The sequence below is a fragment of the Babjeviella inositovora genome (genome assembly GCF_001661335.1).
Source record: "Babjeviella inositovora NRRL Y-12698 unplaced genomic scaffold BABINscaffold_10, whole genome shotgun sequence".
Taxonomy (NCBI): domain Eukaryota; kingdom Fungi; phylum Ascomycota; class Pichiomycetes; order Serinales; genus Babjeviella; species Babjeviella inositovora.
Window position 1 is genome coordinate 430,252 of NW_017566847.1, and position 26,554 is coordinate 456,805.

A 26,554-nucleotide genomic window follows, 5' to 3' on the forward strand; every position below is an offset into this window, starting at 1 on the left:
CCAGAGTTGGCTCAGGTTTCCGCCGAGTTATCTAAGAACGCCGGTAAGACTATCAGCCCGGCACAGACTTTAATCAGATGGTCGTTGGAACAAGGTTTCATTCCATTACCAAAGACCGTAACTGCAGGTAGAATTGCGTCAAACTTGGACGTTTTCGATTGGGAGTTTACCGATGAGGCTCGCAAAACCTTGGACAAGGATTCCCATGAGATTTCGGGGTGGGATCCAACTGTTTACCAAGACCCAAAATAAGCTGTTTCTAATGCATAGCCGAATTTCAAAGTCCATATTCAGAGGGTAAATTAATCCATAATTGACGTATCGTCTCTGTAGTACTCCCAGCCGTCCCTCACATGCGTATCAAGCCTTCCAGGTTGATATACACCACCGACACTTTTATAACCGACTTAGAAATCCCAGTTGAAAGACCAGATTTAAGCACCATAAGGGGAGATTTACTGCTTATAAACTATTTCACCTCTGCTCAAATGTTTCCGTCATTAGGGGGCTGATAACCTGGTGGGACGAAGGCCCAAGCTTCAATTTGTTTTCTGATAGCACTGGAGTAATAGCGCGCCATCAAACCCTCGAAATGAACCATATACATGCTTCGAAGACAAACCAACCTACCATCATGGGGATAGTTTGATTGCTGCTAATTTTCTATTCATCATTTCCTGGCTACCGTCCCAAAGGAGCATAACCCGTGGAGACAACAAGCCATATCATTAAAATGTAAAAAGAGAGTCCATCTTTCAGTCATGCCACCGATAGCGCCAGAAGCCCTGAGACAAGAAAAAAGCGGCTGCAAGAGCATCTTCTGGTGTCTGACAATTTCAAAAATCACACGCAATTTTCTTTCTCCAGGGTTGAAAGCTTTAGGTTAGCCCCAGCTCAGTCTGCGGCATTCATCTACTTTAAACCGGCTAAATTTAGTTTTTTTTATTATATAAATTAGCAGTCAAGGTGATAAACTCCCCCTTCCGGCAAATAGCCGGTAGCCTTCACCGCTTCTGCGGATGTGACCCGTAAAGACAGCAAGTTGCAGTTATGCATGTCAAAGCTGACCCTGTTGACGCAAGTGATATTTTCCAGATCGGCCGCCTGCAGAAGCATGCAAAATTTGTATAGGCCGCTTTTTCTCAGTGAAACTCAGACAACGATTACCATGCCATCTCCTGCGGTACATTTGCATGTACTGCCGGAAACAACAACTGCCATGCGTTATCTTCACATAGTTCCGCGGCCCATCGCCGTATCTAGGCGCGTATCCGCGGGATCGTGTCACATTTCGAAATCCAGCTCTCGACAGATCTCCTAAACAACCACGTGACTACGGAACCAGAGTCGATATTTTGGGACTTGAATGGCTGTCATCAGTGCCTCGTACGGGTTCACACCTTTTTTTTTTTTTGAAGCCTGGGACGAAGGGAAACGTGATAAAATGCCCACGTTGCTATTGAATAGCACATTGATTGGTTTAAAGAGCTTCCAGAAACGTTGGACTACAGAAGTAAATGACGCGGCTAAGCATGAAAACCGATAGCTAAGTCATATGGACTGCTTTACCTGGCATGTAGGGACTGCTGTCATTTTTATGAGGCCGTATCTCCCCGAGCTTCAGGTTCGGGTGGCACTAGCCTCCACTTGGCTTGGCCCAGGAGTGCTATCTAAAACGACTTAGCTCACTCGGTGTTGTCAGATCACTTTGATAGTGAGGGCTTCGCTTCCAAACCTTGGACGGAACATTGCGATGTTGCCGCCGCAATTCTACCACTCGGTGATCTGCGAAACGCTAGTGATAGTGATAGATCAAACCCATAGGAAGAGGTGGAGAACAGAGTGTCTTGGACCATCGTCTAAGCCAAGATCCTCTAAATGAAACCTTACCCCAGTTATCTAGCCGCGGGCGGTTAGACGAGCAGTCCCGCGGGCTTCTTCATCGATAGCAATCCCATCGGAACTATATATACCTAAATCCATGCCTATCATATCCCCATCTATGGCTCTAACGGAGAAGCTGCCACTAATCTCTATAGCCTCGTGTCCCATCTGCGGCGCGTAATACAAAGGGTAAAACAACACCTTGAGCATGGCAGCCAGTCAGGTGCAATGCCTGCTTTAACTTTTTGTCCATGCAGCCAGACCTCTCCTCCGGAAGTTCTGAGGCTTGAGTTTCACACACTCTATCCAATGTCTCGGAGCTATTGTTATATCGGGGTTACTTGTCTTGGTTGGTGCCTTTATCAGTAAGCAAGGTTTCTGCGTGCGGCAGAAGCTTCGGCGGAAAACTGAAGACCGTTTTTCAATGCTTGTTCCAGCTGATTTGGTGCTGCACAATGCAGAGCCGTAAGAAAAAAAAAGCAATTCTCGCATGTGAAAAGAAATGTCCGACCATACATCAGGCTGGTATCGCGGAGTAAAAATTTTAAGCCTGACTGAGGTCCCATGCTAATTAATTTTGAGAGATAAGAGTCAACTTTCTAAATTGCACCAAGCCATCTGCATTTAGTATATAACGCGTATCAGTACTCATTTCTTTCTCTCGCTGCCAGCCAGCTCAACCTGTCACATTTTCCATTTCCTGCTGGTACCTTTTCCCTCCAAACGATTGCCTTTGCCTCTTAGAGTCACTGCCTCGTGAATTTTATCGCGCCAAATTTTTTCACATCCCCGCACCATGTCTGATTTGGAGAAACAGTATATCCCCGAAAAGACGGATCTCCCAAATTCGTACCAGTACGAAAATGATTCGACTTCCGTCGAAGTGAATGCCACTACTGCCACCGAGACCAGACTCACTTTCAATGACAGAGTCGCTCAGATGTTCCACGCCGAAACTAGAGGCGTTGAAATCGTCCCTGACGAGGAAAAGATCGATTCTTCGATCTGGACCGCGGCATCCATGTGGTTTTCCGCCAACTTTGTCATTGCCACCTTCTCTCTCGGTGCGTTGGGTCACGGTATCTGGGACTTGAACTTCGGGACCAGTTGTCTTACCATTGTCTTCTTCTCGATCTTGGGGGTTATTCCAGTTGCTCTTTTCTCTGTTTTCGGGGCCAAGTTTGGGTTGAGACAGTTGATCTTGTCTCGTTTTCTTGTTGGTAACTTCACCGCCCGTATCTTTGCCTTCATCAATGTGATTGCCTGTGTTGGTTGGGGTGCCGTTAACATCATGGTTTCCGCCCAGTTGTTGCACTCCATCAACGGCGGTGTGTTACCACCTTGGGCCGGTTGTTTGATTCTTGTCGTCTGTACCATCATTGTCACCTTCTTTGGCTACAATGTTATTCACATGTACGAAAAGTGGTCCTGGGTGCCAAATCTTTTCTCCTTCTTGATTGTCCTTGCGCGCATGAAGATTTCTGGCAACTTTACCCAGGGTGAATGGACCTCGGGTCCCACCACTGCCGGTGGTGTGCTCTCGTTCGGCGGTGCCATTTTCGGTTTCGCTACCGGCTGGACCACCTATGCCGCTGATTACACCGTCTATATGCCTAAGAACACCAGCTCTCTCAAGATTTTCGTCTCCGTCGTTCTCGGGTGCTTGATCCCAACTTGGTTCTGCATGATTTTGGGTGCCGCCTGTGTCATGGGTATCGACACCAGCGCCCGCTGGAAAGAGTTGTACGACACCCAGTCCATCGGTGGTTTGATTTTCGCTATTTTGGTCGAAGACTCCTTGGGGAAATTTGGCGAGTTTGTCTGTGTTTTGCTTGCCATGTCCACTGTGGCCAACAACATTCCAAACATGTACTCCCTCGGTCTTTCTGCCCAGTCTTTCCACTCGTCCTTCGAAAAGGTTCCAAGAGTGGTCTGGACCATTTGTGGTAACTTCGTCACCTTGGCCATCTGTATCCCAGCCTACTACCACTTTTCCGACGTCATGTCTAACTTCATGAACTTGATTGCCTACTACTTGGCCATCTACCAGGCCATTGCCTACTCTGAACACGTCATCTACCGTAAGGGCTTTGCTAACTACGACCCAACCGACTACAACCAGTGGGATAGATTACCCCTCGGTATCGCCGGTACCTTTGCCTTCTGCTGCGGTGTTGTTGGCTGTGTCTTGGGTATGGGCCAGGTTTGGTACACCGGTGTCATTGCCAAAAAGATTGGTGAATTCGGTGGTGACATTGGTTTTGAGTTGGGCGCCTGTTTTGCCTTTGTTGCTTACAACGCGACCCGTTGGGCCGAATTGAAGTATTATGGTCGTTAAATTGAGGAAAGAGCTTAGGCGGAATGTCATGTTTGGTTTTTATTTTATGTTCCGCGCTGCTCTTGTGTATATTAGAATTCGTGTGACTTGTATAATATTTGCTATGAAACTTGCCATGTAGCATAACCGTTCCGGCTTCACAGATCTCTACTATGTGCCTTACATCTTTAGGGACGTGGATTTACAATGTGGCTGGTAATTAGGCGTAAACTAAATGCAGCGTTGCTATACATCAACCAATGGTTTTATACAAATCTGTATCTCTAGTGGCTTTCCACCTGTATCTCTAGTGGCATTCCACCTGTTATGGCTTCAACACTTTTTCAAGATTGGCCACATTAGGCAGCGCCCCAGAAGCCCGCAGCCCCAATACTAACCGCAGGCTCTCGGCAAAATCACTGCCCGCCAGAGACGCACGAGACGATGCCGAACCAAAAGATCTCGCCGAGGCAGTCGTCACGTTAGAATGCTGTCTCACCTTCTGCCGGTGTTTTACGACGGAAAGGGTGTCAGGAGCCGGAAAATCTCTCACGCCCGGAGAACTTGATCTCTCGTCATGGCCTCTACCGGCAACACCTGGAGCGGAGCCAAGTGAACTCAAGTTGGCTATCAACGAGCTGGTGTCTAGGCCATGTGAGAAATCAGACAGGACCCTGGATATAGAAGCAAAGCTCTCCGCAATGGAGCTGTCAGCCGAACACAGTATCCCGCCGTCTATCGTGGTGGTCGAAATTGCAGACGCGACACTCGCCTTTCTCTTGACACTAAAATTTTTCGAAAATAGTGGGCCGGTACTGCCACCGTGATCTGACGCTAAGTCTGCACTATTAGGGGTATCGTGGGAGGTGGTGGGCCTTGTAGACTGGTGGTCCACTATTTCCAGAGCGGCGTTATACCGGCTGAACAAATCCTTCACAATAATCCTGGAAGGAATAACCGTTCCCTCACGAGCAGGTTGCAGGCTACCCATCAAACGAGCATTAAGCCAGCTAGAGCCACTCGCTTGGTTGTTGGATGCCATAACAGGAGTGCTCACCACAGTGGGTGATGCTTTTAAGAGATAGTCACTGGAATGGTCCAGCGCGCCGTACTCAGGCGCATCGTCACTGGACTGGCTAATCTCGGAGATTGTATCGTTGAACGCAAACGTGGCATCACCTTTGGTAGAATGGCCAGCCTTACTGTTAACCATAGCAACAGGGTTTTTGAACACTGATGAGGTTAATACATCGTGCTTTTGCTTTTCTTGGTACATCCGGTACAGGTTGAGTGAGCCCTCGAGGTCGAAGGCAGGGATGAGATCGATGGATGCCATGGGGACATCGGTATCAATAGGTGCTAGTTTTGGTGTAGTTTCGTCAGGGGACAAATACGGCGAAGGTGGCTCGACAGCCAGGGTACATTCTTTCTGCAGAGCTGGTTTTGTCCGGACTGAATGCTCGGATGCCCGGGTGACAATTTTACGTTCCGTCTCGGATTGAGCGGGTTCCTCTGAACGTTTGGTCTCTGCCTCTAAAGTGGTATCAACGGTTTTGCTTAGCCCTTCAAAAGCTATGCTAATGTTTTTTGTCGAGGTCGCGGTGGTTGTGGTTCCAGGCTCCAAATCGGTGGAGGCTACGCTAGAGACGGGCGGCGAAGCAGAAAATATCATCGTAAATGCATCCAGTTTGTTCAACGTACGGATGCTACAGGCATCTGCATCGGTTTCCAGGTCACTGGAAGGCAATATGTTGGGTGGAGTGAACACATTCATTTCCTCTCCTTTTTCCAGCTCCTTGTCGGTTGCATGCGGTTTTGTAGGATATAATCCAGTCAGAAAGGCGTCGGAGATGCCTTCAAGGACGGCTGGGGCATCCTCAGGAGGAGCTACAAGACTAGGAATATTCAAAACTGATACGAGCTCAACAGCCGTTGAGTCATTGGCATTTTCTTCCAATGGGACTGTTTCGGGATTGGTGATGCTATCAGTCTCAGCATAGACGACAGTCTCCGGAGGAATCAAGCTGCCCTTAGAATGAGTCGTATGCTCTGCAATATCCCGCGTAGCTTCAGGATGTGACTCATTATATTCAGATAAACCCAGTTCACCTTTGAGTGTATCCAGGATGCTCTGAGATACGTCGGCAAAATTCCCCTTCGTAGTTTGAATCTCATTGGACCTCATTTCCGCGTCACTCCCATGCCCCAGTATTTCTGTTTCGCTCCCATGTCTTTCAATTCGCATTCGCACCTCGTCTTCCAACTCGCGATTCATAGTGTCATCCATAGCAAATGATACATCCAGCTCCGCCTCCTCGTCGTTAGGCTCTGCTGCGGGGTGCTGCTTCATCATTAACCTATGGAGCTTCGGAAACTGCTGTTTGTGTAACGAGCCCCTCACGCCCAACCTATCCTCGGGCCCCAACTCAGCTTCGAGTGTGTGGAGACACACAACCACGCTCTGAATGTTCAGAAGCGTTTTAGCGAGCTCCTCGTCCAAGTCGCACAAGCTGCGGTCGAGCATCATGACGTTCCGCTGCTGTGCACTGCCCAACTGCAGAACCTTGCGATTTATGACCTTCATTCGGGTGATTATCTTTCCGGTTGTATCGCATATCACGTCCTGGGTCGCTCCATGGGCTTCTAACGCCTCCGTAAGATCCTTCCGGTAGTTGGTGCTGACATTGGCAAACCCCTCGCGGACATTGTTGTTTTCCTCCGAAAGGTCTTTTTTCAAGATTTGCTTAAGCCGGAAAGCAGCGGGGGGCGGTATCTCCCACTGGTTCTTTGACCGTTTGGGGTAGGTTTTGTTATTCTGCAAAACCTGTCGTTCTGTGGAGTGGAACATATCTCATTGGTATTTAAAAGTGGTGATCGGCTTCGGATGCAAACAAGGTGCAGGTGGTCTTCAAAGGTATTACTCTGTTATTGCCATGTATGTGTACTGGTAGACGGGTATAACCAGTTTATAGTGTAGCTCCAAGTACTTTTCCTCTAAAAGATTTCCTGGATTGGAAGTGCCCTTATCGCTTGTCTCGCTTTGTTTTACGGTTTCTGTTCCCTCCAAATAGATGGTGTAGGTGGATGCAGGATATGCTCGTTTTGCGGCAGAGAAGACTTGTCTCAGCCTGATGTTTTTTTGGGTAGTGTTGGCTCGAAATGAGATGCGCCTCATTGAAGCCGTATCGGAAAGACGAAAAAAGAATTTCATGGCTGAACTGGAGGAGTTATGTTTGTCCCCGTCCTCAGATTCCTTGAGTCATGAATATTGAGGGCTAAATCCATGGCTCTCTAAAACTTGTTATCTCTAAAACTTATTCTCTTTCATCATACATGCGATTTTAGACGTGGAGCTGGATTATAGTCCAATCTCACCAACCCCAGCTCTGCTGTCTGATCCTCCGTCAAACTACAAACGTAAAAGCGTAAAATGTGTATAAGTTGAAAGAACCCAAAAACCGAAAAAGAGGAATGAATCGTGTGGCTAGCACGCGATAAGATATATAGCCAATGTGCAAAAGGTCAGCAGACAGCACCATGCCTGTTACCAATGTCTTGCCGTCTAACCGGTTCTCTGAGGGACAGGACCGGCCGTTGTTCTGTGCTTGAAAAGTCTCGAAGCGAAGGAGCCCAACCTCTTGGTCTGACTTCCGTACGAGGACATGATATCGCTCAGTTTATTGTCGTAGGAACTAGCCTTGCGCTGAGTGAACTCATCCATCGCAACATTCACAATATCATCGCTTTCGCGTTCTTCCTCGGACTCGTGCAACATTTCGGTGCTTCCCAGAGCCATGGTGGACTCTCTTTTCAACAACGTTGGGAAGATCAACAAGTCTTGGGACAAAACCGGATCATAGTACGAAGCCTGGATCAACGAGTTGGCCAAGAAGCAATATAATCTGGCCCACAAGGAGGAAATCTCGTTGGTAAAGGACTCACCGTAACGATCCTGGAAGGTCTCGATAAGCGCAACACCCATAGCCTTAAAGTAGGCAGGCTGCACGTTGAAGACCCTCCCGTGTCTGCGCCCCAAGTTGCCCATGAACTCGTCCATCGCAGATAGGTTTTCCAAATTGTTGATGGCGGTGTACATGATCCCGGCGAACGAGGTGGTCTGGTGCTGGATCGAAGGGATCACCCTTTCCAACTCCGGGTTGGTCTCCAACAAGGTCTCGTAGACCTGTCTCCAGAAGTAGGTGGAAGCAAACATGGTGGAAGATGGTCTTACAATGGTGTCTGGCTTGCTGGAATTGTCAGAGCCCTCGGTGTCGGTGACGTTCAGGGACCAGGAGGCCCTAAGAATGCGGATTTCCTCTGGGGTCAACACCAACTCCACTTTGGTCAAGCGCTGCGTCGTGCTTCTGACGGCCTTTTTGGAGTTGTACTCAGGACCGAGGCTCTCCTCTTCGGTAGATGTGAGCGACGACTCGTCATACAGGATGGCTGGCGTGTTTTCGCGGTCAAACAATGCTGAAGCAGTGTCGCTCAAACCCTTGGAAATATTGGATCTTCTGGTGGTAGCCAGAGGCATTCGTCCGGGAGACGTGGTCAAGTTTCTGTTTTTGTAGCCGGTGCCGGAAAGCATTATGCGAAAGGGATGCTGTCTATATAGAATCTAAATGGGATATTGCGTGATTAGACGTAGCTGGCAGTATGTAGTGCTTTTAATAGGGAGTGGTAATCGTGCGATTTATGCCTGCGGATCTCTACCAGCTTATATACTTGCATAAGACGTGGATCGATTATATGCCTCTCCATTCATCGGTGCGAAGGCATACTGATATGAGGGCTTTACACGGTGAAAAGGCGCTAGCTGGGGGCGTACTGGCCCACTTGGTGCGGAACCTCAGCTACAGTAGTTTCCTAGGCGGCTACCGCCAGGTGACAGGGGGTACCCCAGAGTATGCATATGCACCGGCGGTCTCAAGGTGCCTGATGAATGTGTGCCATGTAGTGGATACACCAGAAAATCCCTAGGTCTACGCTGCCTGTAATCTCCCACAATATAGGAGTTGTCCTCTAGAACATGCTTGCGTCAGTGACGAGGCGGCACGCATGAGTAGATTGCTAGCGAGAAGCATGCTGCAGGCGGACGCCTCCCTCATTAAGAGGGATAGGCCCTGGATCAAATTGAAGATTATTTCCCGATGTAGAATATATTCGTGCGTTGCAAACATCATCTGTACTATCACTGACCATGGGGGTAGAAGAACGTTGCCAGAGTGCTCTGAGCTGGTTCTTTTACAACGGAGGATAAACGGGGAGTCAGCTACGATGGGGGGGATTGAAATGGTAATTTTCCGATTGATCGACAACGCAGCTAGGTTCTATTGATGTAATTGTTTAGGCACAAGGCAAATCGATGACATTGCCTTTAGGTCTGACCCAAGTATCCTGGACTAAACACCTGTGCATGGTCGGGGAGTGTTCTCTGCCTATGGATCCCAGTGTGACCTGTTGGCAATAACCTATGCGTATGCATGTTTCATCATGCACGTGCTGGGATAACTAGATCGCGTTTTTTCGAGGCGTTCAAAGCACATGCCATGTAAGTCGAATCGTCCTGGCTAAGACTAGTTTTACCAAGTGATTTAGATCAAACTCCAGTCCGTGGGTTTAAAACGGCCTAGTGGAGCGAATAGACAGAGTTCAAAAGTCCGTTGTAATAAACCAATGAATAATATTGTGGAATCTTGGAATTACACCGCTAGTGATCTAGCGATTATTTCGCACAAATTTTGGGCAAAATATACGCGAAATTTTAGCAGTCTCAGAGTTTTCAACAACTTACGGACGGTAACAGATCCAAGCCGCACCACGAAAGGTCTAAGTGTCTCACGGCTACCGAATTGCTGCTTCACGGTTTCTGGGCCATTTGGCATTTCAGCAGCGTGTACATGGGATGTCGCCTACAAATACGATAAGGGGTATACGATGGTTATGCAGATCCCAATGCGTCATATTCTGTGATTTAATTAAATCAAACCAGGATACATTTCAGTTTAGTGCGTTGCGTGGGAACGTCCACCCTATGGGTGAGGATACAAAGCATTACTTAAAACTTCACCTAACTAAATCGTACACTTTGCTAATCGTTATCACTTGGCCAAGAGTCGCGGCGAAATACGACTTCAGCCTCAAAGTACAGTCCGGGGGATTTTTTTTTTTTTTTTTTTAATTAGATGCGAGTATTATCTGAAATTAGACAGTTCTTACGCTATTGCTACCCAAACCAAGCCGCCATACAGAAGCAGAGGTTGGATTTCTTCACCACACAGTTTCACAAAGCTTTAGATGCGGCTTCATATCTTGTCAACCCCTCGAAAGGCAACACGGGGAAGTTTAGTAAAAGTTAAATAGTTGGTTTGATTCACTGGATACGACATCACAACTCTCCTTCTATGGCAGACGTAAGCACCCTTAGCTCGATGCCCGTACAGCCCTATCCATAACAAATACATACAGCAGGTAACACCTAGAGCTCCGGCGGGTTGACTCCGATCCAGCTCTGCGTTCCTAATTAGCTGGCCTACATGCATTGCCCGAATGGCGCGGCGCAGGACTGATTTTCGCCCCGTTAACGGCGGTATGTCGGCCAGTCGTGCCGATCTACTCCGAGACACACACTCAAGAATAACGGTAGGATGTTCAGATGATGTGTTGGCGTGACTTGAACATTTCCTATCTATCCTTACTCAGTCAAAGAAAAAATACCCCCCTTCTAACACTAGCACCTCGACTAATCCTAATATCCAAAACGGACTACCCGCTAAGCTGATTACAAATCGCGCGTGACTAATGTTATCCTATGAGTCATTAACGTGTTTACATAGCTCCTTTTTAGTTGCACATGCTTCGTGCTGGAAATTACCCTCTTGCAGGAGTGCAGATTTGGGCTACCCGCAGGTTCCACAGCCAATGAGAAAAGTGCATCATTCGCGGGGATGCGCAAAAATTTTCAAGCCATGCGCGTGAAATTTTCGCGCTAACCGCTCGGAATTATAAAAGCATACGCACCCCCCGTAAGTCAGATCTAAAGTCCCTTCGCTTTTCTCTTTTCTTTCCCCAATAACAACTTCAATTTTCCCAAATTACAACCCTCCAGTCTTTCTTCTTGCTTTTGCTTGCCCCCGCTTTTAAATTTACCCACACGTCCCCTTTTGCCTATATTAAAATCTAGACAAAATGTCTGCCTAAATTTACCATCTTCCAAAGATACAAATTATTTCGCGTTTATCCTTTTATTCACATAAAATAACCCGGAAAAATAACTCAAAATTGTTGTTTTTATATAAAAACCCCCTCTTCAAAATGTCCCCCTGAAACTTGAACCTTGTTAAACCGTCCACTATGGCGTCCCCCGTTACTACTCCTCTATCCCTAGAAAGTTAATTATCCCTATCCCCCCCTTGAATTCCCAATCTATTTTTATATCCCTGAATATGTCTGCTGCTACTTCTAACATTACCTCAATGAACCCAACCTCTACTACCATGAACAGTACCGCTATGTCCCACGATCCGTTGTTTGAGTCCTTCTTGGACTCCACTTCCTTCGGTGGCGCCCACTCCTCTTCTTTGGCTACCGCCGTTGATGCCGCCCCTTTAATTTTGGGCGAGTCTGTCTTTGACACCTTTGAGATCCAGCAAGCTCAGCCACCGCTCGTGATGAACGCCTGTGCCAACGTCATGGCCACTTCCCGCGACGAGTTGAGCGCTCAGTTGCCTTCGGACATCTTGTACTCTCCATTGTCGTTCGACGGTGGATTCACAGATGGTTCCCTCGGCATGAGTTCTGTTGAGATCCACTCCTCTGTCATCGACTCGGTTTTCTCCACCCCTAACATGCCGGACGACGAACCAATGTTTGGTGACTTTTCCTTCATGCACGAGAGTGTGGAGTCCGATGACAAACACTGGAACTCCTTGTTCAAGGAAGAAAGAACCTCTTCCGTCGCAGCAATGGAGCCACCGGTGCATGTCAAGTTGGAAACCATCAACCCGTTCCAGTCTTTGAAGAGATCAGGTGCCGATGCTGAGATTGGCAACGCCTCGGAGTCTTCTAAGAAGGTGGCCCGGATACCCGTTGCTGTCAGTCACGCCGAAGCTCCAAAGCCTCGTCAGTCTCGTGCTGAGGTGTACTCTCCTATCCAGGCCTCTCCAGATATCTCTGGCGACCCAGTGGCTTTGAAAAGAGCTCGTAACACTGAGGCGGCCAGAAGGTCTAGAGCTAGGAAGATGGAGAAGATGTCTGTTTTGGAGGATAAGTGTGACGACTTGAACGCTAAGAACGAATGGTTGGAGAAGGAACTCTTAAGATTGAAGGGTATTATTGAGAGCAACGGCTTGAGCTGTTGAGTGATTTACTTCATTCATACTCTGTTGATCTACGCGCACTCTCCATGTCTTGAGTTTCTCTTTCCCTATAAGTTCTATGCTTTCGCCTCCTTTTTTATATGCGATCTTTTTTATTGTTAGTTCTGTTTTTGTTTTCGGCTGTTGTGCTAGATGCATCGTCCTACGCTTCCTCGAAAGGGATCGCGTTTATGTTTATTTAAAAAGAAAAAAAAATTCAAAATGTTATTTGCAAGTTTAGGAAGTTTCTGACATTTTATCTGTCTGGCGGATGTAAAAGGGGGACTCAACTCTAGAACTTGTAATTGTATTTAGCCGACGTCATTCTCCTGTGCATACTTTTAAATTGACACTTATTCATCTCTAAACTTGGCAGGCATGACCGGATCGTAGGCATCATAGTACAAACTGTCTCTGACAGGGGTCCTGCCGTGGAAGGCCTTCATATCCAAGAAACTCTCATTCAACTCTTCAATGCGGTTAACCCCCATCAACCGCATGGCGACATCCATTTCCTCCTTCAAAACCTGGATGGCCCTGATTACACCGTCCTCACCGTAGCTGGAGTTGGCGTACAAGAACGGTCTTCCCAAACCCACACCCTTGGCCCCTAAACAGAGAGCCTTAATCACATCTGTACCTCTTCTAACCCCTCCGTCGATGTAAACCTCAATTTTGTCGTCCAACTGGCGCTTGCGTAATTCAGGCATCGTTTCAGCCAACACCTCCAACGGAGAAAGCGCATAATCCAATTGTCTCCCGCCATGGTTGGACAAAACAACAGCGTCCACCCCGTGCTCAACCGCGAGAATCACATCCTCGTAGCGCTGGATCCCCTTGATGACGATCGGTAAGTTGGTTGACTTTTTAAGCGCATCAATGTCCTTCCACGTCACCTGCATATCGATGAAGGAAGATAACGCTCTGGTGGCGCCCTGCGACCGGTCGATCTTGTCGCCGTCGCCCTTTTTCACAATGGCGTCAGCATCGTCGTCAAACTTCAACCGCATGTCTTTTTCACGTTTGCCCAACTGTGGAGCGTCCACGGTGAGGAAGATCCCCTTGATGCTGGGTGCCTTTTCGCACGCCTCCACCATCTTGCGAGAGATCGATCTGTCGGGGTTGAGATACAATTGGAACCACTGTGACTGCCCCGGAAGCGCAGCGCCGGTGATGTCGTCGAAGGAACACGAGGCAAGCGTGGAGATCATCTGGATGATGTTCTCGTTTCCAGCTCCCCTAGCAATACTCAACTCACCGTCCGGGTGGCCCAACTTGGCCAACGCTGTGGCAGTAATGTAGAACGGAGCCGCGGTCGGGACGCCAAGCATCGTCGTGGCGGTGCTGACGTCCTTGACATCCACCAAAACCCGTGGACGAAAGAAGATTCTCAGGTAGCTGTTGTGGTTCTCTCTGAGCGAGATTTCATCATCAGCCCCGGATGAGTAGTATGCCCAGGCTCCTGGAGTCAAAGTCTGCTTGGCCACGCTCTCAAAGTCCGATAAATTGAACATTTGACCGATTGGTGGGATGTTTTCGACCCGGAGCAATCTCTCCTCCTCTTCCTCCGAAATTGGCTCCTCCTCATAAGGTAGCTCCCCAATCAACGGCCCCAAATGCTTATCTTCCGGAAGAAACTTCTTGATCATATCTGGCGCATGAAGCGGGTCAAACTTCTTGGTGGCATCCTTCCCCGCGTACTTCATGATGATCCGCCTACCACCGGGATGGATGGGAAGGATTTCTGTTACGTCATACACCTGGCCGTGGATCACAACCCAGCAAGACTCAGGGGTGACGTGTTCCTTCAACTCATCAATCGTGACCCCAGCCTTGACCGGGGCCTTTTGCACGTCCGAGTGGAGCAAGGCGCCATGGAAGGATAGGTAGGCCCCAGCGGCCATGAACACAAGTGGGGCGTAGACCTTCCAGCTTCCGTATGCTTTCGATTTGCCATTCTTGACTGTGACTTTGGTTGAGAGTAGTCTTGAAATGTTAGCAGAGCGCGCGAAGTTCACGCGAGAGACTGTGTGTAGCAATCCAGCCTTAGTCATTGCGGTATACAGGTTGGGTTTAAAACTCAATTTGGGGAATCCCTTAAACCCCATATGCTTTATAGTGCTCTGGGGAAAAAAGAAAGTAGGGAACGTTGTTGAGGAGATTGCGGCAATCGCGGGGTTAGCTCGAGGGTGAATAATCACGTTTCGTCACTGGCTGGAGCCTCGGCGGATCATCCTGCGAGACGCATGCAAGTGGATAGGGGAGGCGTATGCAGGAGGGACTTACCAACAGATCGCGTGAGCGCGGGACATAGATCCGGTCGATTGTCGAGGGCCAGATGGTATATCCGGTGGCAAGGAGTGTAATTCACAACTTGCGTGTAAGGGGTAGTGCTAAGCGAGGTGTACAAATGGATACAGATCCACTATAAGGGATGTGACCAGGTTGGTAGTTCATCTCCGGTTGGGCTTCCGGGAAGACGCTTGGAAACAGCCGTTGCCCTAAACGCCAAAGCTACTTCGGATTTTCAACCCACATGCATATCCTAACCAGATGAGTTTTGGGGTGACCATACATTCTGTTTTGCTTTGTTTGTGTGTGTGGTTTGGTAATTGTGCACCTATTAGCAGAGCTGTACTTCAAGCCTAAAGGCTGATACTAATCTGTTTCCATGAATTTCTTGGGCGTATGCTGTCGTATCCGGATTTAGTAATATGCATCTTTTCTACATATCTACGAATTTGATATCTATATTAATATTCAGGCATTAGACAATTTGGACATTTTAATTTCCTTTGTTCAAGCTTGTGCTTCGCTCAGGCTCCGCCTTCACTCTTATTGCTCTCCCCCCCGTTAAGCAACGGTTTCTGCGGCCCGGAGCTCCTCCACGGCCAACCGCTTCGCCTCCAAATCTCTCTTGGTCTCCTCTATCTGCTGTTTCAACTCGTCGTTCACCGCTCCAAACTTCTCGTTCCGCTCTCGCGTCTGGAGAATCTCCTCGTTCATACCCAACTGTTGCACCTGCGCCGCCAAGGCATCGCGGCGCGCGCTCAACCGCGTGGTATCGGCACTCTGCGCGGCCAACTCTTGGAGAATCTCCTGGTTCTCCTGGACGATCGCCAAGTGATTCTTATTAAGGTGCTCAAATTTGGAGTTGAGCTCCTGGAGCTTTGACGTCAAATCCTCGTTCGTCTCTTTGAGGTTGATCAACTCGGTGTTGTTCAAGTTCAACGAGTTATTATTCAAAAGATTGTACTCGTTCTCGTACTTGATAAAGTCTGGGGTCAGATAGAGTGTGGCGGTAAAGAACGTGGGCTCTTCGTCACTGAAATCGCTGCTAGACGACGCGACGCTGTAGTTCTCGGTGTTTAATAACTCCACATGCAAGAACTGCGTCTGCTGGTTAAGATTTGACGCCAAGATCCGCTCCTGGTGGGCAGTAAACACATGCAAAATAAACTTGGTGAAGTAGTCTACACCCTGGAGTACCACCATATCCATATTCTGCAAGACGAACTGCGCGGTGGTCGACCCGGCCGTCTCCTTATTCACGTCCGCGGTGAACATGTCCTTGAAAAACTCAAAGCTGAGAATTTTCTTGTAGAACGAGCTCAAGATAACACCCTGGGCTGTGAGATGGAGGTACACCGCTGGAAGCGTATCCTCCAATGTGCGACTCATCTTGTAGTAGAACTCGTCCTTGTTGAGGTCGCTGTAGATGGCGTCAAACTTCAACAACACGGAAAACGTCTCCGCCTCGCTGAGATCAACTAACGACTCGGGGCTCAGCGCCGAGGTCGTGCTGGCCCCGTGCAATACGAGCGCCACGTTCACCACATGAGCGCTGGGAATGTCGCCGGTGTAAATGGTGAAGCAGCGCAACAATGTCTTGAGTCCCTTGGCATCCTTGGAGTCTGCGAGCTCGCGCGAGTAGTTCTCCAAAAGGATGTTGAGCTCGTCATTCTTGTCACACGCGCGGCCACTCGCCACCATCTCCGCGTACGCATCTTCAAGAAGCGCAGACTTTGCACGAAGGATTGAGAGGTAGAGCACGCCGCGTGCATCGCACGGAAAACCCTGGAGTTGGTTAAGGTTCTGTTCCATCTCGAGCAACACCGGTTTCCGCGCGTAGTCTCCGAGGAGCGTCTCCCACCAGCTCCAGTCCGCGCCCTGTTGCTCGGCCACCGCGCAGAGCTTTGCGAATCGCACGCGCAACACCGCGTCACCTGCCTTCACGCTCGCACACGTCTCGGATGAACTGCTGTAGAGCGCCGCGAGCACATCGTACTGCCGCTTGACAAGAAACCAGTTGAATTCGTCACGCAACTCCTGCTGGAAGCCGGTGCTGAACGACGACAGGGTCTTGCCAGTCACGGAGCTATGCATCGACAGGCGACGCGAGAAGTTCTGAGCAAAGTGAGATAACGCCGGCGACAGCGGCGAACTGAGCCCTGCATCAAGCGAGACAAAGCGCTTATCGAGCGAAAGGTCTGGTCGGGACAGGCGCTTGGGCGCGAGCTCCCTCGCCGCCAGAGGTAACGGCGTCAGCACCCCTTTTTGCTGTGTAGCCTCCGTGTCTCGCGGTGGTAATGGCGGGGGACTGTCTGTCATATGGATAGTTACGATTGGTTTGTAACGGACTTTTGTTGAGCCCTGATGAACGTGTCAAGGGGGGATTAGATTCTGCTAGGTTTCTGTGCAGAAGTTTTTGTATAAATATTCCGTAGATTGTCTGTTCTAGGTGTGTTCCCCGGTATGAATGCAATCACCTCGAACTATTTAGTGATACGCGGCAACATCGGCAAACCATGGCGCGATTTGTGTTACAGCTGTCAGTGAGGGAGCCGACGAGATCACATGAGTGTGCGGCTTAATGATACTAGTATGGTGGAAGCACGTCCGCTTCCCTGTCTTTTATACTTCCCCCAGACTACAGCGTTTTGACAGAATATAGAGATCTGAAGATTTGCCGGTTAGGATATTGTTTTCTGAGGCATGTATGGTGGTATAGCTGAAACTGAATCTGCGGTGTCATCTGGGCAGGCTTGGCAAAGGATAACTCTACACCTTTAGCATATACCAGATACAGTTTCCCCCACTATAGCCTTCTCATAATTGGTATTTTCTCATAATTAGTATTTAATGCACTCTAAATTTTCTAGCACCAGAACTTGTACCACCTGTAGTACACCGGGCGTTGTGACATGGCGGCCTTTTCCACGGCAATCTCCTGCTTCAAGAGCTCGATATCCTCGACCTTTCTACCAGTGTCGATGTCGATGTCCCTCGCGCGGTGCTGGAGCTTCCAGTTGCGGGTGTAGAGCTTGTGGCCGAAATAGCAGGACAACAAGATCAAGAAGCCCAAGTAGGAGGCAAAGAAATTCTCGGCACTTGAGGGACCACCCAACGGAAACAAGGCAATCCAGAACTGCGCCACCAACACCAAGATAACGAGACCGAATCCGAAAAGCGAACCGACAATCCCGGCCTGTGAAACAAAGGTTAGCTCGCTGGTGGAACGACCCTGGACCTTGAGGGCTCTTCGGAAGCGCAAATGGGCCCAGTTGATGGTGATCCAGGTGAAAAGCGACGACAACCCGGAAATCGCCAACAACCAGCTAAAGACCTCGTTCTGCTTCCCAGACGCTGCGATGAAGGCGAGCAAGCCGAACACATTTGTCAAGATGATCGCCACGAGCGGTCTTCCAGCTCTATCGATATACCCGCAGATCTTCGGAGCCTGGCCCAACTCTGCGAGACCAACCAAGGTTCTGGAGGTGGCATAAACGGAGGAGGAGCCCACGGAAAGCACAGAGATCAAAATAACCGCATTCATGACGGAAGACAACCCGCTGATCCCACCCTGTTCGATGGCAATCACGAAGGGAGAGGCGGTGACGTCGACGGAGGAGGCACCCATCAAATGCAGGTTGTTGTACGGCACTAAGAAGGTGATGATGGTCAAGGAAACAAAGTAGAACAAAGTGATACGCCAGAACACCTGCTTGATCGCCGCCGGCAACATCTTTCTCGGGTTCAGCGTCTCGGCAGCTGTAAGACCGATCAATTCGGTACCGCCAAAACTGAAGGCAGCAGTGATAAAAGTGGAGGCCACGCCCTTGAACCCGTTCGCAAAGGCTCCTGGAACGTGCCAGTACTGGGTACCAGGGCTAAAGCCGTTTGGTGCGCCACCAGCGGCCAACACGATCCCCAAGATGATGAACCCAATGACGGCAATGACCTTGATGGTGGAGAACACAAACTCTGCCTCGCCGTAGCCCTTGACCCCGAAGAAGTTGATTGTAATCACCACCACGTAGAAGATGCACACCCACACATCTGGATTGATGGTCGTATTCCAGTACTGGATGGTGATGCTCGCAGCCACAAGCTCTAGCGGCATCAAGGTCACAAACTGGAGGAAATAGTTCCAGCCGACGGCGAACCCAATCGACGGGTCAATGAAACGTGTGGCGTACGTGTTGAACCCACCGCTGACGGGGAAGGCGACTGCCAACTCACCCAAGCCCTGAACGGTAGAGTACATCATGATCCCAATGAGGAACCACGCGATCAAGACACCCCCCGGACCACCCGTGTGCAAAGCAGATCCACTACCGACGAACAACCCGGTCCCGATAGACGACCCGATTGCAATCATCTGCAAGTGGCGCCCCTTCAATTTACGCGACAATGGAGAGTTTGCGTTCTTGATGGCCGCCCGTTCCAAGTCGGAGACATTCGGGTCGTAGCTGATTTCCTCCGTCTTGTACTGTTTGAAGGAGTCCACAAACCCCTGCCAGCCACCAATCTTGGCGGTTTCACCGGTAAAGGACTGCATGTCATCGGGGCCGTCGTGGGCAATGTATTTGTCGTGCTTGGGCAACGGTGTGCCGGACGAAATGGCCGTTAACTGCCCCAGGTCTTGCTTCACCAGTGGAGGCATTGTGACGGAGGATTGTTGGGAGTTCTAAGAGAGTCGCCTAAACAGGTTTGGTTATTTCGCAAGTCATTTAGAGTATACAAATGTCTTATCTAACGCATTGGTATATATATATATGTATGACAAAGAAAGAGTCATCGTTGCCGTGAAAAATTTGTCTATATCCACATGCAGCCGCCGCATGCATCTCGCGCCAATGGCCCGAAGATGCGGCGTCCACCTCTGGTGATTTCTTTTGGTGCGGCTCATGTCTAATTCCCGGGTGGTTTACCCGGGTGGTTTACCCGGGCCCAGGCTGGAAACACGCGGTTGATACCCACCAAACGTGTTTTAATTTTTCTTCGGTCCTTTGCTGGTGGGTGGTTCAAAACATATTATCCGTCTGCAGTTTGTTTTATCTATTTTTTCTGAACATTTATGGTACTCGAAAGCAGACGCACGCAATACCCCGGCCCTACATTTTCCTGACTCGGAGAAGCAATTTCAATAATGCATGCACAGGGCTGTATGTACGTCATACAAATATGTGACGAATCCGTCGCCCAGTCCCAAAGTCCGAGAACTTGGCACCATGGAATACTGGAGTCGTCGTTCATAGAAGTAGCGGCCCCTGAACCCAATGCAGACCCCGGGAGCAGTATGTGCATACGCCCGGATATTGGAAATCCGAATAAAAGCATCCTTAAGCACCTAGGGTGTATCATCTGTAGCTGACAGGCTGCTGTGGACGCGCCTCTAAGGCTCTCTATGTTACTAGACGATTCCAGCCAAATAACTCGGCGTAAGGCGGTATGCAACCGGCGTCCTTGGAAAGGGGATTGACCGGGCCATCAGTGTTTCAATGAAAATTGACCCGTTCCAACTGGGAATGTTGGGACCTGTAGTCTCAAAGTTTTCATGCTTGCTCTTACAGGTCGATAGGTGGGAGGGCCAGTTTTAGGGTAAAAATTTCCTTCCAAACCGACCAAACATGGTGGGTGGTATGGAACTGGGATTTTACGCTAAAACAGAGATTGTGAAAGATATAATAGAGATTTTGCGATATCCATATAGCCACCTTCGAGTACGTCTCTATGAACCACCCATAGCTTTGATAGGCACCAGTGACGTCGGCAGTCTGATTCTGCATATGCATCACTGTATGCTCGTCACTCACGGAAAAAGGTCTTCCTCATCCATCTCGCTTCACTCACGCTTGTTATTCCTCTTGGATGTTATTGCTTCACGCTCAACCACTGAGAGTCTGTCCATCAGAAGGTTTGAAAACAGTGCGTGCTACCATAATTCTTGGGAGTGTGGCGTAGTTGGTAGCGCGTCCGCTTTGCATGCGGAAGGTCTCTGGTTCGATCCCTGACTCTTCCAAACTTTTTGTGATACCAAACTATGGATATAATTTTTTTTCAAATAAGGCATTAGTAGCTTTATTACCTCCCTGTGCTTAATACTGGAAAGGTATGGCGTTTTTGATGAGTGTACTCAAATTTCCCATATGGCTATCCCGTGTAAGAGCAACGCAAATACAAAATTGGGTCTTGGCTCACACCGTACTCTCCTCGACTCTAATCTGAACGTGCCTTCACTATTAGTGAGAAGCAGACTGCCTTGTAGACTGAACAGCAATGCTTTAAATATACTAATTATTCCCCATATAAATCATAGCACTCAAACCACTCCCCATTCTGTTTCAGTGCCACATCGGACTCTCCGCTGCCATGGAGGGCCCCAGAGATGAGGCATACATGTCCTAAAGTCTGGACTTATTAAAAGACACTGGTCGAGTTATCACACCAAACTCTTGGTTACCCACAAAGCAATATTTCCCAAAGCTCTACGTCGCTCCACTACAACATTGCGGTACTCGCCTAGTTTTCCCTTTATCACATGCCTTATCCTGCGCCTCACCTAATCATACCACCAGTCATTACAATCTCCCTGGTGACACAATATATTCGGTAAGCATTGTTCCACGGATGACAGCTAATATACCAGCAACTAAATATAAACCTCCGACCCCCCAATCATCTCACTGGTGCTACCAAAAAATCATGTAGCACCAGTATATATCCTGGGCATTTCCCTCAGCCGGCTTTTAGGACCCGCGCCGGTACCGGCCCCGTCGATACCCCCAGCTGCTCGCCCTCCCATACTATGCACCCTTCCCCTAAGGGGCTCGGCTATTACCGCCAGCGGTACCGCTCCATTATCCTGCACGCACCCCACCGGAGCGTCTTCGCTCTAGTATGGGCAAACTCTATCGAAATTTTCCACAGGCTTCTACGCTGAGTCATGACGTAAACCGATCCATATATAAGCGCGCTCCTGCTACGTTGCTGCTTTGCCAATAAGTCACATTCCACTATTTAGTTTGTGAAGAAAATAAGACATAATGCCAATGTTACAAGACCCCTCCACCAAGTACAAGGCGTATCCGCGGATGGACATGCCGGACCGCCAGTGGCCGTCCAAGACGATGAAGCGCGCACCAAGATGGCTCGCGACCGACTTAAGAGACGGAAACCAGTCGCTCCCAGACCCGATGTCGATCCCGGAAAAGAAGGAGTACTTCCACAAGCTCGTGGAGGTTGGCTTCAAGGAAATTGAGGTCTCGTTCCCATCGGCCTCGCAGATTGACTTCGACTTCACCCGCTACGCCATCGAGCACGCACCAGCAGACGTCTCCATCCAGGTTTTGTCGCCTTGCCGTGAGGAACTCATCAGACGCACGGTGGAGTCGTTGCGCGGGGCGAAGCGCGCGACAGTACACATCTACCTCGCGACCAGCGCGTGCTTCCGCAACGTCATTTTCAACATGTCTGAAGCGCAATCGTTAGAGCTTGCAGCCAAGTCTGCCAGATTGGTCCGTGAATTGACCAAGGACGACCCGACCCAACAAGCCACCCACTGGTCGTTTGAGTTCTCCCCAGAAACTTTCTCCGACACCAGACCGGACTTTGCGCTCGAAATCTGCGAGGCGGTCAAGGCTGCTTGGGAGCCAAGTGTGGACAACCCGATTATCTTCAACCTCCCAGCTACCGTGGAAATGTCCACGCCAAACATCTACGCCGACCAGATCGAATACTTCTCCACCCGAATCTCCGAGAGGGAGAAGGTGTGCATCTCCTTGCATCCACACAACGACCGTGGTTGCGCCGTGGCGGCTGCCGAGTTGGGCCAGTTGGCCGGTGCTGACCGTATTGAGGGGTGTCTCTTCGGAAACGGTGAGCGCACCGGTAACGTGGATCTCGTGACGCTTGCGCTCAATTTGTACACGCAGGGGGTCTCTCCTCAGTTGGATTTCAGCGATATCAACTCCGTCATTGAGGTGGTGGAAAAGTGCAACAAGATCCCAGTCCACGCCAGAGCGCCATATGGCGGCCAGTTGGTGGTGTGTGCCTTCTCTGGGTCGCACCAGGACGCTATCAAGAAGGGGTTTGCCATTCACGACGAAAAGGTCAAGGTCGCGGGCGACTCCTCCAAGGTCCACTGGCAAATTCCATACCTTCCGTTAGACCCACAGGATATTGGCAGAACGTACGAAGCCATCATCAGAGTCAACTCTCAGTCCGGGAAGGGTGGCTCGTCCTGGGTCATCCTCAAGAACTTGGAGTTGGATCTCCCTCGAGGCTTGCAGGTGGCGTTCTCCAAGATTGTCCAGGAGGCTGCCGAGATCAACGGCCGCGAGTTGGTCAACAGTGAGTTGGTCGAGCTCTTCAAGCAAGAGTATTTCCTCCTGAACTCCGGTGAGGACTCGGAAACCTCCTCTGTCGTTTCGGGCGAGGACTCCGACGATTACTTCAAGTTGATTGACTACGACTTGGTCAAGAGCGAAGACTCCTCCAGATCCATCACCGTGATTTTGGAGGTTGATGGCATCAAAACCACTTGCACTGGGAAGGGTAACGGGCCGATTTCCGCGTTCACCAACGCCGTCAGTGCATCCTTCAACGTTGCGCTCGATGTCAAGCACTACCATGAGCACTCTCTTGGCGCTGACTCCAACGCCCAGGCCGTTTCCTACATCGAAGCGGGCTTCAAGTCCAACAAGACCGGTGAAGCATCCACCCGCTGGGGTGTAGGCATCAGCGAGGATGTCTCTCAATCGTCTTACTTGTCCGTGATTTCCATCTTGAACGGCTTACGCAGAAACGGTACCATATAGGCCGAGGCATTCGAGGGCTCCTCTGGAGGCGTCTCTTTCATTTCTTCCTGTATATTTATTAAAAGCAAAAGGTAACGGCGTGTAAGGTGTCATAAAGCGTATTTAGGAGTCGGGTTTCTGTCAGGTAACCAGTTGAAGCGGCTCGGTTACAACCATAGTGTTCTCGCAGGGATACTGGCGGGCCTACCTAAGTTCAGAGATTCGAGAATATTCCCAAGAAATGGCGTGTCGTGATTGAAGTTATAAACATAATAATTAGGTTTGGAGTCAAAGCGTACCCGTGAACACAACACCTTCCCGGTGAGTTGGTTTCATGGATTCGCTTGCTCTAGTATCGACGGGCTAACGCGGGAAACAGAAGGGCTTAAAGTTTTCAATGGATAGTTCCATAAACCTTTACCATACTAATCGCCTCATTTGGTCATGCTTAATCGGTAAAAAAAAATCCATATCCTAAGGGCTGCCAAATCTCACCCTCGGTTTCTTCGCCAACCATCACGTGAAGAATTCTGAGCCGCAGTGATTAGTAAACTCTATCTCCTGCACCGTAAAGTCCATTATTCAGCTACGGTTCACCCAAGCGCTGTCACACTGATTTCCCCTTGTTCTTGGGTTTCAGCTCATATCCTTATCTTTCTTGTCTTTAGCCGTCACATCTAAGCATTCCTTTGCATATACCACTTATTCCATGGCAGAAGCACCAACAGAGACTCCTAAGTCGCTTGCACAGATCTCCCACATCTTCTTGATCCTATCGGGGAAGGGTGGGGTGGGCAAATCCTCCATCACCACCCAGCTCGCGCTATCCTTGGCCCTAAAGGGGTTCAAGGTTGGGGTCTTGGACATTGACCTTACTGGCCCGTCCATTCCCAGATTTTTTGGAGTGGAAAACAGACAAGTCCACCAGTCGCTGAACGGGTGGATCCCCGTTCACGTTGGTTTGGGTAGTAACTCCCCCAACGGTTCCCTAGCTGTGATGTCGCTAGGTTTCTTGTTGAACGACAGAGGCAGCGCGGTTGTCTGGAGGGGTCCGAAGAAGACAGCCATGATCAGGCAGTTCATTAACGACGTTCACTGGGGTCAATTGGACTATTTACTCATTGACACTCCCCCTGGAACCTCTGACGAGCACATTGCGATTGCCGAAGAGTTACGGTTTGCCCAGCCTGATGGTGCGGTTGTGGTGACTACCCCCCAGCAAGTGGCGGTGAATGACGTGAAGAAGGAGTTGAATTTCTGCAGAAAGGTGGGCTTCAAGGTCATTGGAGTGGTTGAAAACATGGCTGGGTTTGTGTGCCCTTACTGCGATGACTGTACAGATATCTTCAGCCGCGGTGGCGGTGAAGCGATGGCTGCTGAGTTTGGCGTTGAGTATTTGGGCGACGTGCCCATTGACCCGACCTTTGTCGAGTTGATCGAGACCCAGGACAGCAAGGAGAACCGTGCGAGCGGTGAGACCTTGTTGAGTTTGTACGGCAAGTGCAAGATGAAAGTGAAGTTTGCTCCGATTGCCGAGAAGGTATTGGCCAGTCAGGGCGAGTCGAGGCTTAAGTTTTAAGCATGTATAGGTTTTGAAGATTTACGGTGTTTATGTAGCCAAATACGGTTGTGGCTATATTAGGGTTAGGTCTGTATGGTTGATATATCGGTATCACTTTAATGGCGATGTGGTATTAATAACTGTTCACTGCAGTTATGGATTTTTTTTTTTTTTTTTTTTTTTTTTTTTCAAAAAACAATCCTCTGGTTGTATTAATATAGATTTTCAAATATATATATATATATTTATATGCTGATATATAAGACCAAAGATATATAATTTACAACTTAGTAATATATGTAGCTATTATTATACTTCATTTTCACGATTAAATAATGGAGAAGCAAATTTATTACAACCCTCTTAGCTAGTAGTAAATATCGGAGTCACCCATACCAAAGGCGACTCCGGCCCCGTCTTCCTGCTTGCTGCAGGACGAAAACCCACACACCCTTTTCGGTCCTCCCCAATATTGTGCTATGGGATATTAGATCCCTAGATTTCAAACCCCGGAATTTTGGACTATACTAGATACAACTTATCTTCCATTGATGTGTCTATGCCTATCTGAACCTCACTAACTTTCATACAACTGGCCAAATATGCTCTTTATCAAAATCGACAGAAGACTCCTCGTTAGCATCTTGGGTGCTATTCTTGTGTTTGTCCTTTGTTATGCTTTATACAACACATCCCCAGGTATTCCCTCCACTCTTCCAACCAGCTCTCCTTCTACTCCTCCTGAGAAGCCTTCCTTGGAAGCCTCCTCATAGGAGGAACACCCAAAAGAGATTAGTTTGGCAGGCATGGCTTTGACCAAAGATTTCTGTTTGAGATTTCTGCCCGGGATATCTTCTTGGGATATCCGCTCGGGATGTCTACTTGGGATTTCTGTTCGGGATTTCTGCTTGGAATTATTACTTCGGTTGAGATGCAGACTTACTGACCATATTCTATCCACCTATGCCACTAAAATACCCTCTAAACAATAAGCTTACAGCTATTTATAACCACCAACTATCTATTGGATATTTTAATGCAAAATTCACCCTCCAGGATACGATCGCTAGGCTTATACTCTCTGTTGATGCTACTGGATTACCTACCAACCACGCTTCTTTCCCTTATGCCTATTATTTAACACTATTAATTTCGTATTGTTACAATAAATTGCAGTAAATCTCCAATCATTAGAATAAAGGACAGTAAAGCAAACCAGCCTTGGCCGTTTGCGAGTATCTGATGTCCAAATTATGTTCACTCCCGATCGGGCAATTCTAATCCTGCATCCCGATTGGGACAGCGCTCCGTGTTGAAATCCTGAAAACTCTGAATCTGAGTCAAGGCGCGTTAT

At 49.0% G+C, this 26,554-nt stretch overlaps 14 protein-coding genes and 1 non-coding gene across 15 annotated transcripts; 9 read left to right on the plus strand and 6 right to left on the minus strand.

Annotated features, from left to right (window-relative positions):
• Positions 1 to 6: 6 nt before the first annotated feature.
• Positions 7 to 252, plus strand: BABINDRAFT_9313 (uncharacterized protein; the record flags this gene model as incomplete). The annotated part of the gene is made up of 1 exon (XM_019132942.1): positions 7 to 252. A coding segment is annotated over one exon (246 nt), but the record flags the coding sequence as incomplete, so codon positions are not given.
• A 1,275-nt stretch (positions 253 to 1,527) lies between these two features.
• On the minus strand, positions 1,528 to 2,225 carry BABINDRAFT_162750 (uncharacterized protein). Its single transcript, XM_019129518.1, has one exon. The coding sequence runs from the start codon at positions 2,092 to 2,094 to the stop codon at positions 1,900 to 1,902; it is 195 nt and encodes a 64-aa protein (XP_018983873.1). The 5' UTR covers positions 2,095 to 2,225; the 3' UTR covers positions 1,528 to 1,899.
• A 190-nt stretch (positions 2,226 to 2,415) lies between these two features.
• FCY21 (purine-cytosine permease) lies at positions 2,416 to 4,331 on the plus strand. Its single transcript, XM_019129519.1, has one exon. It carries the CDS (start codon positions 2,681 to 2,683, stop codon positions 4,220 to 4,222), a length of 1,542 nt encoding a protein of 513 aa, XP_018983874.1. The 5' UTR covers positions 2,416 to 2,680; the 3' UTR covers positions 4,223 to 4,331.
• A 66-nt stretch (positions 4,332 to 4,397) lies between these two features.
• On the minus strand, positions 4,398 to 7,223 carry BABINDRAFT_162752 (uncharacterized protein). The gene has a single exon (XM_019129520.1). The coding sequence runs from the start codon at positions 7,047 to 7,049 to the stop codon at positions 4,527 to 4,529; it is 2,523 nt and encodes an 840-aa protein (XP_018983875.1). The 5' UTR covers positions 7,050 to 7,223; the 3' UTR covers positions 4,398 to 4,526.
• Positions 7,224 to 7,387: 164 nt separating this feature from the next.
• BABINDRAFT_14696 (globin) lies at positions 7,388 to 8,905 on the minus strand. Its single transcript, XM_019127189.1, has one exon. The coding sequence runs from the start codon at positions 8,787 to 8,789 to the stop codon at positions 7,764 to 7,766; it is 1,026 nt and encodes a 341-aa protein (XP_018983876.1). The 5' UTR covers positions 8,790 to 8,905; the 3' UTR covers positions 7,388 to 7,763.
• Positions 8,906 to 8,941: 36 nt separating this feature from the next.
• BABINDRAFT_162755 (uncharacterized protein) lies at positions 8,942 to 9,607 on the plus strand. Its single transcript, XM_019129521.1, has one exon. The coding sequence runs from the start codon at positions 8,951 to 8,953 to the stop codon at positions 9,179 to 9,181; it is 231 nt and encodes a 76-aa protein (XP_018983877.1). The 5' UTR covers positions 8,942 to 8,950; the 3' UTR covers positions 9,182 to 9,607.
• Positions 9,608 to 12,378: 2,771 nt separating this feature from the next.
• On the plus strand, positions 12,379 to 12,537 carry GCN4 (amino acid starvation-responsive transcription factor; the record flags this gene model as incomplete). The annotated part of the gene is made up of 1 exon (XM_019131353.1): positions 12,379 to 12,537. A coding segment is annotated over one exon (159 nt), but the record flags the coding sequence as incomplete, so codon positions are not given.
• Positions 12,538 to 12,911: 374 nt separating this feature from the next.
• Positions 12,912 to 14,462, minus strand: BABINDRAFT_39595 (FMN-dependent alpha-hydroxy acid dehydrogenase; the record flags this gene model as incomplete). Its single annotated transcript, XM_019131936.1, has 1 exon — positions 12,912 to 14,462. One exon carries the CDS (start codon positions 14,460 to 14,462, stop codon positions 12,912 to 12,914), a length of 1,551 nt encoding a protein of 516 aa, XP_018983879.1.
• An 826-nt stretch (positions 14,463 to 15,288) lies between these two features.
• Positions 15,289 to 17,175, minus strand: BABINDRAFT_162758 (uncharacterized protein). Its single transcript, XM_019129522.1, has one exon. It carries the CDS (start codon positions 17,167 to 17,169, stop codon positions 15,412 to 15,414), a length of 1,758 nt encoding a protein of 585 aa, XP_018983880.1. The 5' UTR covers positions 17,170 to 17,175; the 3' UTR covers positions 15,289 to 15,411.
• Positions 17,176 to 17,527: 352 nt separating this feature from the next.
• On the minus strand, positions 17,528 to 19,587 carry BABINDRAFT_162759 (amino acid permease). Its single transcript, XM_019129523.1, has one exon. The coding sequence runs from the start codon at positions 19,502 to 19,504 to the stop codon at positions 17,717 to 17,719; it is 1,788 nt and encodes a 595-aa protein (XP_018983881.1). The 5' UTR covers positions 19,505 to 19,587; the 3' UTR covers positions 17,528 to 17,716.
• Positions 19,588 to 20,462: 875 nt separating this feature from the next.
• On the plus strand, positions 20,463 to 21,322 carry BABINDRAFT_162760 (uncharacterized protein). Its single transcript, XM_019129524.1, has one exon. It carries the CDS (start codon positions 20,472 to 20,474, stop codon positions 20,853 to 20,855), a length of 384 nt encoding a protein of 127 aa, XP_018983882.1. The 5' UTR covers positions 20,463 to 20,471; the 3' UTR covers positions 20,856 to 21,322.
• Positions 20,791 to 20,863, plus strand: BABINDRAFT_t284. The gene has a single exon. It is a non-coding gene; the product is annotated as a tRNA-Ala (tRNA).
• A 247-nt stretch (positions 21,323 to 21,569) lies between the features above and the next one.
• On the plus strand, positions 21,570 to 24,048 carry BABINDRAFT_162761 (2-isopropylmalate synthase). Its single transcript, XM_019129525.1, has one exon. The coding sequence runs from the start codon at positions 21,888 to 21,890 to the stop codon at positions 23,658 to 23,660; it is 1,773 nt and encodes a 590-aa protein (XP_018983883.1). The 5' UTR covers positions 21,570 to 21,887; the 3' UTR covers positions 23,661 to 24,048.
• Positions 24,049 to 24,099: 51 nt separating this feature from the next.
• On the plus strand, positions 24,100 to 25,358 carry BABINDRAFT_162762 (iron-sulfur cluster assembly protein). The gene has a single exon (XM_019129526.1). The coding sequence runs from the start codon at positions 24,349 to 24,351 to the stop codon at positions 25,216 to 25,218; it is 870 nt and encodes a 289-aa protein (XP_018983884.1). The 5' UTR covers positions 24,100 to 24,348; the 3' UTR covers positions 25,219 to 25,358.
• Positions 25,359 to 25,695: 337 nt separating this feature from the next.
• On the plus strand, positions 25,696 to 26,387 carry BABINDRAFT_162763 (uncharacterized protein). Its single transcript, XM_019129527.1, has one exon. The coding sequence runs from the start codon at positions 25,803 to 25,805 to the stop codon at positions 25,971 to 25,973; it is 171 nt and encodes a 56-aa protein (XP_018983885.1). The 5' UTR covers positions 25,696 to 25,802; the 3' UTR covers positions 25,974 to 26,387.
• Positions 26,388 to 26,554: the final 167 nt, after the last annotated feature.